The sequence below is a fragment of the Zalophus californianus genome, chromosome X (genome assembly GCF_009762305.2).
Source record: "Zalophus californianus isolate mZalCal1 chromosome X, mZalCal1.pri.v2, whole genome shotgun sequence".
NCBI classification, from domain to species: Eukaryota; Metazoa; Chordata; class Mammalia; order Carnivora; family Otariidae; genus Zalophus; species Zalophus californianus.
In genome coordinates, this window is record NC_045612.1 from 86,958,794 (window position 1) to 86,973,943 (window position 15,150).

General features: G+C 53.9%; 1 protein-coding gene across 1 annotated transcript; it reads right to left on the reverse strand.

The window, feature by feature from the left end:
• Positions 1-283: 283 nt before the first annotated feature.
• Positions 284-13,577, reverse strand: CCDC22 (coiled-coil domain containing 22). Its single transcript, XM_027609630.2, has 17 exons — positions 13,412-13,577; positions 12,172-12,349; positions 6,931-7,063; positions 6,027-6,133; positions 5,820-5,886; positions 5,541-5,719; positions 4,040-4,234; positions 3,511-3,573; positions 3,305-3,424; positions 2,600-2,719; positions 2,390-2,506; positions 2,183-2,284; positions 1,991-2,098; positions 1,616-1,711; positions 1,296-1,355; positions 1,141-1,215; positions 284-689 (listed from the first exon to the last, which is right to left on the reverse strand). Exons 1-17 carry the CDS (start codon positions 13,459-13,461, stop codon positions 576-578), a joined length of 1,884 nt encoding a protein of 627 aa, XP_027465431.1. The 5' UTR covers positions 13,462-13,577; the 3' UTR covers positions 284-575.
• Between the last annotated feature and the right edge of the window lie 1,573 nt (positions 13,578-15,150).

Here is a 15,150-nt window from a genome sequence, read left to right on the forward strand (position 1 = left end):
TGCCCAGGGCCCCACCCAGAAGCAGCCTTGGTACCTTCAGGATCTCACGTCCCAAAGAGCCACACAAACACACCCCAGTCGTGCACATTCTCACGCAGCCCCCAAAACATCAGCTTGCTCATGCAGCCCACGAGAACACGCCTGTGCATCTCATGTCGTGCACACGCACTTGGCACCCCAGCGGGTCTCCGGAGTCCCACGTGGGCTTTCACAGCCACACACACGGAATCGCCGAATAGATCCCACGTCTCACCTGCCGCCCGCCGCACCTTCCCAGCCCTGAACCCTGTGTCCCCATCCAGGCCTCAGCTTAGACTACAGACAGAGCCCCTCGTTTATTTGGGATCCAAGGTCCTAACCCCCGTGCCCTCTCCAATAAACCGCAGCCGAGTTCCCACGTTCTGGACGATCACCCCAGATCAGGGTTGGGGTCAGGTGGGCAGGGGTCTGGGGCCAAGGCCGTAGCAGGAGGAGCGCAGCCAACAGAGGGAACGGCTAGGGCAAGCGCTTGGCCATCGCCCCCAACATCCCAGCTCCCTGCCCGAGGCCAGGTGCAGACCGGTGCTGGGGGCTCCTCAGGCCTCCCGGACCCGCCCCAGGAGGCCAGCGTTCTCCTGGCGAAGGGCTCGGTAGTCCTCGCGGATCTTCTCCAGGTTGCTGAGAGTCTTCTTCCCCATCTCCGTCTCAATCTAAGGCAACATGAATTGCACACCTTCTGTGTGCGGGGCCCCTGTGCCAGCTCCTGCTTACCACCCCATCTCCATTAAGGCCGCTCGAGGTCCCTCCCGTCCGTGCTCCTCCCACCCTCCTCCCGCAACAGCGTGCTGTGCCCTACCACCCGGCCTTTGCATGTGTCATCTGTTCACCTAAAGCACCATTTGCTAACGTGGCAGCGTGAGCCACCACATACTCTGGCTGCAGCCTCTGCCAATGGCCCAGGGAGGCAGGTGCGAGGACCTTCGGGGCGGAAGCTAGGGCTCAGAGGAGGCTGCTGGCCGGTGCCAGGTCACACACACAGCTACTATGGGGCGAGGCTGAGTCCAGCCGTAGGCTGTGTCTGCTCCCACAGCCTCTCTGGGCGTAAACCAAGGTGCTGTCCACTGGCCTGCCTTGGTTTCCCCTCCCACCCCCAGGCCTCACCTGCTCCTCAAGGTCTCGAACTTCCCGCATGATGGTCCCTGTATCCTCAATGGTCTGGATGAGCTGGCTGCAGTTCTGAGGACAGCAGGAGCAGAAGGCTGGCACCCCCCCCCACCACGCCCCACCCCAGCCAGCATCCCTCACGCCTCACTCACCTCGTGCAGGGCAGCTAGATACTTGTATGCCTTCCGAACGGCATCATCCTTCTTGGCATCCTGACCAGACAGAAGGGACCAGTGGGCTTCCCCCACACACCCCCTCCCACATACCCCCTCCAGGACCCCCACAGGGCCACCCTCTCCCACTCCCGACTTCATCCTCTGCGGCGCACAGCCAGGCCCGAGCCACCGTGGACCTACACGGCTCACACCGGGCTGAGGCCCAAGCCAAGCTGTGAGCAGATAGGCAGGCGGGAGCCCAGCCCACCCCCTGCCCCCCGCCCCCCTCCCCCGACCCGGCCCAGCCAGGCCCACACCTTGAACACGAGCTCATCGGTCACAGCAAACGTCCGGTCCAGCTTCCCAGACAGGGAGTTGATTTCCTTCTGAAGCTCCTTTGTGTCTGACAAGATCTGGCAGAGAACAGGGCAGCCATGAGCCCACGTGCGGCCCGGGTGGGCCGGCCGGCTGAGGGCAGAGTCGCGTGCACGTGCTCACACCCAGATGGGGCCTGCGTCACCACATCAGCTGTGGCTGGAGTGGGCTGGGTAGGAGGGTTCTGTGTTGGGGTGTGGCCAGACAGCTCTGCCTTTCAGAGGGTGTGAGGTCCCCGCGTGGCCGTGCTACACGCATCTGCCCCTCACGCCGTGTCTGCCCGTCCGCCCCAACCCTCCACGGCCGCAGCGATGCACCTTAGTGATCTCTTCCTTCTGCTTCCGGATGTTGCCCACAATCTCCAGGATGCGCTGGGTATAGGCCAGCCGGGACACGTCTCTAGGCAGGGTCTCCAGCTCTGACACCTAGATAGGAACACAGCAGACACTCCCCTGGGACCCAGCCCCCCGCCCCCTCGGACCTACCCGGGGCCCCTGCACAGGCTTTACCAGCTGCTTGTAGGCCTCCTCCTTCCTGCGGGCCTCTTCGGCAGCCGCTCGAACACTCTGGTGCAGCTCCTGGATCTCTGCCAGCCGTCGAGAAGATTCCAGCTGCCGGGACCCCATGGGCAGAGGGAGAGTGAGCAGAGCACAAAGATGGCCCCCCAGGGAGGGACCAAACCCACCCCACCCACAGCCCAGAACCTCACAACCTACCTCTCTGCAATCCTGGAGCTTTCGGAGGTGGCGGTACTCAGCCAGGAGAGGGACCCGGTGCTTTTCCCACTGACCTGCCAAGTGGATGACCCGCTGGGCACTACTCTCCACCACGAGCTGGCGGGGGGGGGGGGGGGTAGGGGATCCGTGTCACACAGGCTGGACCCTTCCAACTCCAGCCCTCCCGCCCAGCCCCGGTGCCAGCCCCACCTGCAGCTTGGCCAGGTTGGCAGCCCCGTCAGGCAGGAGCTCCACCGCCCGGCTCTTCAAGCGCAGGGCCTGCTCACGCTCCGCCGTGCTGAGCTCGCTCTGCCGGCGCTCCGTCTCCACCTGGCAGCCCATGACCCCCACTCCCGTCAGCGGAGGAGCCCAGCCACATACCACAGGCCTCTAGGCCCCACCGAGCCTGGAAGGCCCTGGCCTAGCCTGAGCCCCGACAGACAAGAACACACCCCTCTACCTTCTAGCAGCCCCTTGACCCCTCCTGATGGTGACAGAAACCTATAAGCAGTGACAGACACCCACAGGCCCCTCTGATCCCTCTACCTCCACAATGACCCCCCCCCCGGAAGCCCTGACAAGGCCTACAAGCCCCTGCCCAGACAGGTCCAGCATACGCCCACAGATGCCCACAGATGCTCCCACCCCTCCCGATTCTCACAGACCGATGCCCACGGGTGCCCCTGACCCCCACAGGTCCGACTCCCCTGACCCTATATCCCCCTCTCACCCCACTGATTCTCCTCAACCCTCGAGAGCCCACAGGCCCCCGAGGTCGCCTCTGAACCCTTCTGACATCAGCAGACCTCCACGAAGTCCTCTCAGCCCCTTCAAGGCCCTCTAGGCCCTCTAGGCCCCACCGTGAGCCAAACCCAGGCGGGCAGCGCCTCCCCCACCCCCAGCCCCACCCCCCACCTGCACGAGGTTGACTCCCAGGGTCTTCATGTTGGCTTCGACCTCTTCGATGTTGCGGTTCACTCCCTCCAGCTGTTCCCGAAGAGACTCCAGCTCCTTCTCTTGAGCTGCCCTTGTGTCCTGGGAGGCACAAGCCAGTAGGGGCGGGGGTGTCAGGCCCACTAGGCGGGGTAAGGGCCCAGAACCCCCGCCACGGCTCGGCTTACCTGTTCAGGCCACTGGGAGGTGGCCGGCACATCACACACCTGGGCTGCCGGGACCTCGGGCTCCTGGGGGAGTGAGACAGGGGTATCCTGGCCGTCGGAGAAGGCCCTCCCAGCCCAGCCTCAGCACCCGCTCCAAGCGCCCTTCCAGCACCACGCTCCTGTCCACCGAACTGCTGACAGCGGTCAGATGAGGTTTATGAGGACCCAGGCACTCTCTGAGACCTCAGGCTGGACTGTTTGCTCAGAAAGAAACCTCCCTGACCCTGACACGAGAAGGGGGCCCACGAGAAGGATGAAGCCCCTCTAGGTCAAGGCCAGATGTGTCCGGGGGAGACTGTCCAAGGGAAGCTGGGGTTTGCACACAGAGCACCCTTCCCCCCTTCTCCACCGAAGCCCTTGAGGTGCCAGGGGACCCCCAGCACAGAGAGGGCAAGCCCAGTGGGAACACGGGAATCTCTGCAGATAAAGTGTGTCGTCTGCACAGAGAGCGGCCCTATCAGCCCGCCCGGGTCCACTCGGACCCGCTCACCGGATGGAAGGTGAACTTCTCCGAGTGTGTGAAGCGGGAGCCCTTGGAAGCGCCGGTCCTGGCCCCTGCCCCCCAGGCCTGCAGCAGCTCTCCCAGGTCTCGGGCTTGTGGGGGAGCCCCCGGTCGGCCCCAGGTCTGGCGTAGATGCTCAGCCAGGTGCTTCTGCAGCCGCTGCCGCTGGGCCCGTGTATCCTCCTGGATGCAGAAGGCGGGGCAGACGGGAGGGTGTCAGGGCCTGCTGGGCACCCGAGGCCCTGCCTCCTCCGGGGAGCTGCCTGACAAAGGGCTACCAGCCAGTCCCCTCTCCTGACCCACCAGTCTGGGAGCTCCCCAAGGACGGGGTCCCCCCCACAGCCATGCTTCTCTCCACCCACTCGCTCCCCACACGGGCAGTAAGTCAGCAGCCTCCAAATCAGAGGGTGACACGGAAAGGCTACGTGGGGACAGAGCAGAGACAGAGAGTCAGAGGTGCTGGGCAAAGAAGCAGTGGAAGCGGAGTAGAATCGAGAGAGAGAGAGAGAGAGAGAGAGAGAGAGAGAGAACTAACAGAACCAGTTTCAGGACAACTGGGGAAATCTGATTATGAAATCCGTGACGGCTGGTATTAAGGTGTTAATGTTATTAAGTATGAAAATGACCCAGGGGTTACCTTAAAGAGTGAATACCCTTATGAGTTAAGAGATGCACACTTCAGTATTTAGAGTCGAAATGGCATGTGTACCGGGATTTGCTTTAAAATAATACTGAAAAAACAACTGGGGGAGAACAGATGAAGAAAGATTGGTGAAAGGCTCATAGTTGAAGGTGGATGACGGGCACATATCATTAGAATATTCTGTGTTTGAAAACGTCTCTAAGTTTAAAAAAGACACAAGTCAAGAGAGAACAAATGGCAGTGGGGGAGGCAGGGGCAGGCAGAAAGAGAGAGTGACAGAGGTGAACAGAAGGGAGGGGGAGAGACACAGTCTAGAAAGGAGGAGACAGACAGAGGAGCAAGAAAGAGGGGCAGCAACACCACAGAACAAGAAAGACAGTAACCAGAAGAGACAGTGCGGACACCTAGGGACAGAAAAAAATGAGCACCAGGGACAGTGGCAGAGACAGAGAAGGAATGAGAAACTCAGGGGCGGGAAGAAGGTCAAAGAAACAGGGAGGAAGTGGGCAAACCCTGACCACTCTGGTTACTAAGAGCCTGCCCGTTGTTCGGTGGGTCAGTGGAGCACTAGCCTGAGGGGAGGGCACTATCACCCCCCAAGTCTCAGAACCGGAAACCGAGGCTCTGCAGTGGGGGAGGGAGAGTGACTTGTCTGAGGTCCACCGTCTTTCTGACTCCAGGGCTCCCTCAGGGGAGGAGCCAGGTAGGTGCAATGCAGGGGGGAGGGGATGAGGGGCCAAGTGGGGAAAGGAGGCGGCAGAGGACCGCGGGACGCTGAGAGGCGAGCAGTAGGAAGCAGCTGCGAGCAGAGGCCTCGGCAGCAGGGAGCCGGGCTTTGGGCAGTACCTGGGTGGGGTGGCGGGCTGCCCGGCGGACCCAGTCCTCGTCGCCAGGGTGGTCCCGGCCCGTGTGCTGGCAGAGCTGGATGGCATGGCATTCGAGGAGTGAGGCCACCCTCCCGGCAGGCTGGGGCACCTGGGCGGGGGCTGGTAGCAGCAGAGGACTCGCCTGGAACTCCCGGGGCTCTGGAGGCAGGAACATGGTCAGCTAGCCCTCCCGCCGGGCCGCGGGGGTCAGGCCCACCTCTACCCTGCCCCCAGCCCCTCCCCACAGCCTCCCACTCACCTCCTCTGGAATACAACTCAGGCATGACCAGCCTGGTGGTGTGGAAAGGCTTCTGGGAAGCAGAGCCCTGGGAGGGGGGAGAGCAGAATCAGAGCCTCCATGATGAACTGTAGGGGGGGGGCACTGCTGGGGGGGCAAACACCTGAGCAACCAGATGGGGCCAAGGTGAGGGGACGGGCAACATCGATGTGAGTTGGGGAGTTCCACCTGGAGGTGCTGTAGCTTGGGAGTGCGAAGGAGGGGTGGGACCCAGGGCAGGGCCAGTTGGTCCCGGATTTGGCTCCCGATGGCCCGGAGAAGGATAGCTGAGTCTCCTGTGGGGGGTGGGGAAGGAGTATCCATCAGGTGACAGTGCCCTAACCCCGAAACTGCAGATCCTGGGAGAGCAGCCGGGGCTCCCGGACCCCCTCCCAGAGATGCATATCTGTCTAAGCTATCATTCTCACCCTCAGCCATTCAAAAAACACTTACTGAGCACCTACTGCATACCAGTCACTGTTCTAGACTCTTGGGATACTTCAGCGAACAAACTGAGAGGTACCCCTGCCCTCACGGAGCCGGCATGCTGGTAGAGGAAAACACGAGTCAGGTACCTTCGAGTACAAGACACAAATCTGCCAGGTGATGATCCAAGGGGAGGGTAAAGACTATTGAGAGGGGCATGTAATTTCAAACAAGGCAGTCGGGAGGAAGGCCTCCCTGAGGTGACACGTGAACAGAGCCTCTAAAAGGTAAGAGGGTGAAGCAGGAAGACATCTAGGGGAAGAATAATCTGGCAAATACAAAGGCCCCAAGGCTGGAGCACACCTGGAGTCTCTGAGAAGCACCAAGGAGACCCGTGTGGCTGGAGTGGGGAGGAGGAGGTGAGGCAGAGAGGCCCCTCCCAGCACCAACTCCCCACCTCGGGCAGCTCAAGCCCAGGCCCCTTCCCCCTGCCCTGCCTCCCCTCCCCCAGCCCCAATCCTCCCTTCCACCGCAGCTCTTGCAAAGATACATCCCCCACCCCACCCCTAGTCAAACTTTTTATCACCTCCACCTGTCTCTCGGCCCCTACAACACCCAGGAAGGCCACGCTCTCCTTCACCCCCACCGTGCCCTGGTCAGACCATACCTGCAGGCTGATCTGCATCCTCAGAGGCATCAGAGGGCAGACGCTCAGCCAAGAAGAGAAGCAGGTCCCGGAGATCTGGCTCACTGGGGTAGAGGAAGTTCTGATAGCCAAGCTCCAAGGGATAGCCCAGGTCCTGGGGGTTGGGGAGGTGGCCTCTATCAGTCAGGCAGGCAGAATCCTCCTATCCTGGGAGCCCTGGGCCTAGACCACAAATGCTCCCCCTCTCTCGCCAACCACCACTCTCTGAACTTCACCTTGACTCCCCCAAAGGCCTCCAGGCCCCTCGGGGAGAGGGGGGGACCTACAGACTGATTATAGTCAATGCTACAGAGAGCCAGAAATAAGATTAAAGCTCTGGCCTTTCTAACTATGACCCCAAATCCAGAGGCCATAAAGGAGAAGATGAGTATTTCTGAATCCCTGAAAAGAAACAAAAATTTTAAAGAATATAATTACCAAAGTCAAAAGAGAGATGACAAGCTAGAAAAAAAAAATATTTGGAGTTCATATCACAGGCAAAGAGTAAATCTACCTAGTATACAAAGAGTGTCTAAAATCAAACAAGCAGAAAAGACCAGCAATGCAAGAGAAAAGAAGGCAAAAGACAGGAGGAGGCAGTTCACAGAAAAAGAAATGAAAATGGCCCTTAAACCTAGGCGGATATGCCCAACCTTGCTGCCAACTGAAAGCACACAGAGAGATCTCACACACGCATCACTGATCCAGGACAACCTGCCGATCCATTCTCCAGGTGCACGCTGGGAGGGAGATACCATCGCTCGGGCAGCATTCCTGCCCAAAACCTGAATCTGATCATCAGAAAACACTGTGACTCACTCAAAGTGTAGGCCATCGCAGGCAACAGCCAGCCTGGACTCTTGGAAAACATTTGTCCTCACAAAAGAAACAAAGAAACAAAAACCAAAGAGGACTGTTGGCTATGCAAGATTAGAGAAGTAAAGGTGAAATAAAATGTATGATCCTTGATTAGACTCTACAGCTAAAAAAATAAAACAAACAAAAACAAAAAACAGAGAGAGAGGGAAAAAAAGAATAGAGTGGAATACAGAAGAAAAAAAAACAGAGGATATTTTTGGGACAACTGGGGAAATTCCACCAGGTGCTAGATATGAGATACTATTGTTCTAATACATACTATCGATTGTTAATACATACTATCAATATTAAATTCCACCGGTGTGATCACAATATTGTGGTTGTGCTGGCAAGTGCCCTTCTACTTAAGAGAGGCGTGCTGAAAATTGTAGGTACGGAGTTATCATGCTGTCTGCCATTTTCAATGGTTCAGCAAAAAAGTGTGTGTGTGTGTGTGTGTGTGTGTGTGTGTGTGTGTGTGTGTGTGTGTGTGTGTGTGTGTGTGTGTGTCTATGTATCTATGTACAGAGAAAAGAATGGAGCAAAATGCTAACAAACGTTTGCCCAAGTACAAAGCTGGGGAGAAAGACGATGCTGAGATATCATTCCTCAGCTAGTGAAGGGGCACAAGTCAGTGGGCCAGGCTGTGGCAAAGCAGGCGCTCTCTCCCACGCTGCTGGTGGGAAGGCAGAAATGAAACAAAGCCCAGTGAGGACAATTGGGCAAAGTCCGACAAAACATCTGCTTTTACCCTTCCACCTAGCAATCCTACTTTGAGGAGCTGACCATGAAGCCATGCCCCTAACAATTCAAGAGGACAGATGCATGCGATTCCTCCTTACAGCATTATTTGCAAAATACCGGAAATGCCCTAAATGTCCAAGCAATTAATACATTTAATGCAGTTGTTAGGGGGATTTAAAAAAAAAGGTAAGGGGAGAAATGAGCCTCCTCTATATGAGAAAGACTTTGATTATCTTCCTTTTAATTCTTTTTTTTAAAGATTTATTTATTTATTTGAGAGAGAGAGAGAGAGCATACAAGCAGGGGGAGGGGCAGGCAGAGGGAGAGGGAGAAGCAGGCTCCCCGTGACGTGGGGCTCGATCCCAGGACTCTGGGTTCATGACCTGAGCCAAAGGCAGACGCCTAACTGCCTGAGCCGCCCAGGCGCCCCTCCCTTTTAATTCTTATGATACCGTCAGACATTGCTTTCTTCCACCACTTCTGAGGTATAGCGTCTCCTCCTCCAGCACCCATAAAAAATGAATAACAATGATGACAACAATGGTGGATACTCTGTCAAACCCTTTCTATTTTCCATGCCTCGATTCCTTAAACCAAACACAGGAATGGGTCGCTAGTCTTTATTTTCCCTCATTTTACAGGTTTCCCACAAATCAAAATTACCAACTGTACCAAAGTGCTGTGAGGTCCAAATTATCCTCAAAAGGCTAAGGGTTCATTGCCCTCACTTCCTCTTCCTCCGTGTGACATATTTTATTAATTTACGACAGAGCACTAGTTCCTTAGAGAGTCTTTTCTCGACAGAACAGCCACAGTAATGGGAAAAAAAAAAAAGTTGCTAAAGAAGAAATATAAAGGGGCAAAGCCCTGGAAAGGGAAAGCTGTGAAAACCAACTTCAAAAACAAATTTCATGTAGTTCACAGATGACCTCAAGCCGACCCTTCTGATAGTTTACAAGAGGGCCTTTCTCCCAGGGCCCCAAACCAGGAAGCAGATTTTTGGTTTTGCTTTTTCCCTTCCAGGCTCTGCAGAGTATGCAAATCTGCTCTCTGGAGCAGAACAACCAGGAGACGGAGCAGAATACGCGAGGCCACGAAGAGGAAGGATATGATGTCCAATCGTAATCAATAAAATGCTCTAAGGGGATCCATTTTTGAAGCAAGGGTTTTTAGACTATTTCAAAGAAATAGGTTCTTGCCTGCTTCATGGCTTGTCTATATCCTGGACGGTTATTAAGTTAGGCGAAGGGGACTTTTGGTCTGTGTCATGAATCATTGCTTACAACCAGAAACTGGGCAATCAAAATATACTAAGCAAGAGAAAAAGAAAGAAAGGAAAAAAGGAAAGGGGGAAATAAGTATATTCACATTGGCTTATATCTGCATTAAAAAAAAAAAAAACCCAGGGGTAAAAAAAAAAACCTAGAAAGACACACAGAAACCAGTCAGTCATCCCCTTCTAGCAGATAAGCAGGAGAATGGGGTGAACGGTTCGGAGCGTGAGACTCTGCCAGGTATCACGTTCCTTCCATCACACCCTGGAGATCTCTCTTACCCTTTCAGTGGTTAACCACCTTTTACCTAATTAACAATTCTTTATATTGAAATGTCCCTGTTCAAATTACAGCTGAGGTTTTGGTCTCCAGACTGGACCCTGACTAACAGAATGACCTACTCGAAACAATCATTTTCTTTAAGAGGGGACTTAGAGGCTTTAGTGTAAAATGATCGGGATTGAAATCCAGCCCTTACCACTTACTGGCTAAGGCCTTGGACCGATTATTGAACCACCCGGAAGCTCAGTTTCCTAGCTGTAAAATGGGGCTGATAGGACTGTCCCTATGTGTCTGCTTTAAGAGCTCACAGGCCCCATCAGGGTTTGGCGTAGGGCCTGAGAAACGGGCCCAGAAAGCAAGCCTGATTCTCTGTCAGAGTTGCCATCGGTCCGGAGCTGCACGGACTCTGAAAGCAGACTTCCCAGACTCAAATCCAAGCTTTGCCTCTGACCCACTGTGTGACCCCGGGCAAATCACTTAACTTCTCTGGGCTTTACTATCCTCCTCTGAATAAAAAAGGGGGATACTGACAATACCTACTTGAGAAAGTTGACATGAGAATGAAGTTAAGCTCCCACTGCATTACCACAGCGCCCGACCCAGGGTAGGTACTCGGAAAACATCCTTATTATCTGCCTGTCTGTGTATTAGGTCACAACAGAAGGCAGATTTATGTCAGAGGGTCACCGTCACAAGAGTGTGAAAACCACTGGCTTTCGAGCGACTTTACTTTGGGTTTTTTCCGACACCTGCAATCAAAGAGTTGTGACTGATACAGAAACTCATTCCAGGAGTCAGGTGTGTGAAGTGACAGACATCAAAATATGGAGGTGGCTGAGTGGCAGAAAGGGGTGCCAGGCATGGGGCATGTGAAGAGGCGGCCAGCAGAAGAGCCTGAGAACCCCCGAGAGCCAGGCGAACCTGAGAGCTAAGCGACCAGCAGAGCGCCGCGGCCTACTGGTAAGAGACAGAAGCTGCACAAGCAAGGTCCGAATTCAAGAAACCCCACCACCCTGTCCCCAGGGCCTAAATGGAAATTTTCACCGTATTTACTCTATTCTCCCTCCACCACCATATCCTAGGTCTGTTGGCCAAGTTCACATCCGTTATGTAGCCAGATGTGGCTGGAATGCAAGCGGCCAGATCAGGCCTCTCTAAGAATAGTAATACCACTTAAACAGAGCTCACTATAGCCAGCTTTTTCTATATTAACTTCTTTTTACTCCTCATAGCAACCCTAGGTGGTAGGTACAATTCGTATGCCTGTTTTACACAGGAGGAAACAGGCCCAAAGAGGTTAAGAGACTGACCCAACGTCAAAGAGCAAGCAAGCCAGGAGAAATGACATTACTCAGAGCCCCTGGATATAGCTCTGTACTGGGGAGGTATGAGTGCTTTGTCACAAGGCACTTTACCTGTGAGAGAGACAATTTGGGAATTATTCTCAGGAGAGGCAGGGCCATGAGGGGGAACGCAGCAGAAACACAGTTTTACTTAACCAGCATACCTTCCTTTGGGTAACCCTCTGACCCCCCCAACTCCCAAGCGATCCTGAAGGAGCAGCCAATCACAGTGTCCTACAGGGATGACCCTGTGATCCATGCCAAGCCAATCAGAGTACACAGTGATTAATTTAGGAGTGAGTCTACAATCCAAGCCAAGTCTTTTTCTGGAACTCATAAATGGATACCATGGGCGGGGGGAAAGGGGGCAATTCTAGCACCACCTTAGTGGTGCTAAGCTTAAAATGTGGGAACCAGGGCCAGCCCAGGCACAAACTGGATCAACTCATATAATGCTCCTGACAACTCTACCTTTATCATCTCAGTTTCACAAATAAGGAAACTGAGGCCCAGAAGGGCTAGGATCACACAGTTAGCAAGTGGTGTAGTGAGGATCAGAGCTACTCAGGCGGTTTGACCATAGAGCCAGCATCCTTAACCGCTGATGAACGCTCAGCCACAAGAGGAGGTGGCAGAGAGGAAAGGCAAGCATTTCAAAGGAGCTCAGGGACCTTGTGAAGGAGGAAGGAAGAGGCTGTGTGTATTGGGAGGAAGGCACTCACCATGCAGGCCTGAGCCAGGCTCATGGCCAGGCGGAACCGGGCGGACATGGCCAGAGGCAGCAGGGGGCTGAGGCCAGAGCCCACGGCAGGGTTGATCACACGCAGGCAGCGGACCACAGCTTCTACAACCAACTCAGTGGTGAAGGCTCGCAGTGTCTGCACATCTGGAGGAACTGCCCTGAAAAAGAAGAGGGCAGGCTCAAAGCAGTCAGGCAACAGGGATCAGGCTGGGCCCTGCTGCCTTCTGGAGTGGGGGAGGATGGGGTGGGAGTAGGGGAGGATGGCCACAGTTCAGACAGGTCCTGGGTGTTGGTGACTGCAACTTCCATTTGGAAAACTAAGAACCGGGGAAGCTGGGGAAGTCCTTAGGTCCTAACGGTGGATGGAAGGGATCTGAATAAAAAAAAAAAAAATCTTAAATTGCCATATGCTTAAAAGTCTCAAAGTTCTGGGTTCTGGGAAGGGCAAGGGATCCAGGTGGCATGCTCTCTATGTTTCTGGATCCCCAGGTATGTTCCCTGCACATCAGGGGCCCCTAAATATCGAGCTTCTAGGGTTTTGAGACTAGATATTGCGAGGCTCAGGTTTGCAGGAGTTCCAAATGTCAGGGTCCCTAGATGTCAAGATTCCCGGATACCAAGACCTTCTAGTTTCAAGCAATCCAGAAATCAGGAGCCCTAGATGTTGGCATCCTCGGGTTTTTAGGGTTCTTGAATGCAGAAGTCCTTGTGTGTCGGGGTCAGTAAGTGTTGAAGTCGCCAGATTTTAAGGTCTGGGGATTTTAAAAGCCCACGTGTTGGGAAACAGGGTTTGAAGGTTCCCAAGTATCCAGTCCCAGGATTTTTGAGTGCCAGGGCCCTGGGTGTTTAAAATCCCTGGTTCTCAAAATACAGGTGGCTTAGATTTTCCAAATACCAGGGTCCCAGGGTATTGATGTTAAGAACCACATACTTCAGGATCCTGGGTGTCGAGGATCCAAGGTTTTAAGTTCTGGAGATGTCTGGGTCCTGGAATTTGGGGTTTACCAAGTGTCGGGGGCAAAGGGTTTGGGAGCTCCCTGATGTCAGAGTGCGTGCATGCATGTGTGTGTCTGTCTGTGTAAGGAGGGGGTGTCTTAGGGTCCTGGAAGTTGGAGCCCCAGATGTCAAGGTCTGGGTTTTAAGGTTCCCGGGTGACTGGGTCCACAGTTTTGGAGTCCCGGATGTGGGCATTCCGGGGTGGACGGGGGCTGTATCCTTACGTGCCGGCCTGGCGCAGAGAATGGATGAGGATTCGGTCCGCCTCCTCCATGGTGGAGCGGTGTTCGAGTCTGGAGCCGGAGCCAGGGCCGGGTCCGAGCGAGAGAGGCGCAGCTGAAACCCCGCTCCGCACTCGCGGTCCGAGGAGTGTCACAGGGAGCGCGGGGAGAGCCGGGATGTGTAGTTCGGGGAGCGAGTGTGGCGCACGCCGGATGTCTGGCGTCCTGGTGCGAAGGTGCGTCTGCAGGCTTGAGCCTGCAATGGCTACTGGGAGTTGTAGTTCTTCCGCTGGCAGTCCGGTGGGTTCTTCCAAGGGGGGGGCGAAGAAGTGTATTTTGAGCGCGTGCGCAAGCGTGTGCGTGCGTGTGTGTGCGTGTGTGCCTGTGTACGCGCGTGAGCGCGCGCGCAATGGTAGAAAAGGGACCAGCCGGAGAGCGGCTTCCCGACTCATTCATTTAAGGCGACATTCATCTTCCGTATTGTGAAAGTGTACAAGTTAAGGGCAGGGGCTTTAGCAGAAAGCGGCTACGGTTGCGTCTCAGCTTTTAAGCTCAAGTCTTTAGCTCAACTAGCTGAAGGTGCAACCGTGGCACCAGGTTACATAACTTCCCTGTGTCGAAGTTTCCTCATCTGTAAAATAGAATTATGAATATAACTGCTTCCTTGGATTGAAACAATTCATGTAAAGCATTGTTACTATGTGCCTGACACATAATACAGTAGCAAAGCGCTATGTAAATTGTAGTCACTAGTATTCATGCAGTCCATAAATGCTTTCTTTTAATGTTATACATATGTGTACGCTCCAAAGAATACACAGTAAACATTCATGTAACCACCATTCATTAAAAAGACCACCCCGTTTCCACTGCTCAGTAGTGCCATGTTTGTCATAAATAAATCATGTGTACATATATGTGGGGCTCAGTTTCTGAACTCTATTCTGTTCTTAATTACTGTAGCTTTATAACACGCCTTGATATCTGATCTGGAATGGTCCTCCCATCTTGTTCTTTTTCAAAGGATTTTGGCTCTTCTAGATCCTTTGTATATCGATTTACATTTTAGAATCAGCTTGTCAAATTCCATGGAAAAATCTTTCGGGATTTCGCTTGGGACTGCATTGAATCTCTAAATGACTTTGGAAAGAATTGACATTTTCACAACATTGACTATTTCTATTAGTAAATTTAATATATCTCTCCATTTCCTTAGGTCCCCTTTAATCACTTGACAATATTTGAAAATTTTTTCCGTGGAGATCTTACACATAAGTATATTATGTTAGGTCTATTTTTATGTACTTCAAAGTTCAGATACTGTTGGGAAATGATATCATTTTTCTTATTTTAATTTCTGACTGGTGCTGGTATATATTTTACAAATTTTTTAAAGATTTTATTTATTTTTGACAGAGAGAGAGAGTATACAAGCAGGGGAAGCAGCAGGCAGAGGGAGAGGGAGAAGCAGCCTCCTTGCTGAGCAAGGAGCCCGATCCCCGGACCCTGGGATCATGACCCGACGAGAAGGCAGACGCTTAACCATCTGAGTCACCCAGGCGCCCCTATAAAAATCAGTGCCTTTTCTGTTGCCAGGCTCTAGCCCATAAATGTCCCATCTTTGCCCCTACTCACCCTCCCATCCAACCCTGCTATGGCCCCGCCCTGTGACCTTAATCTCTCTAAAGCTGGGGGAAAAGAGGGGGGCTGTGTGCAGATGGCTCTTCAACCTCGAAAGGAGG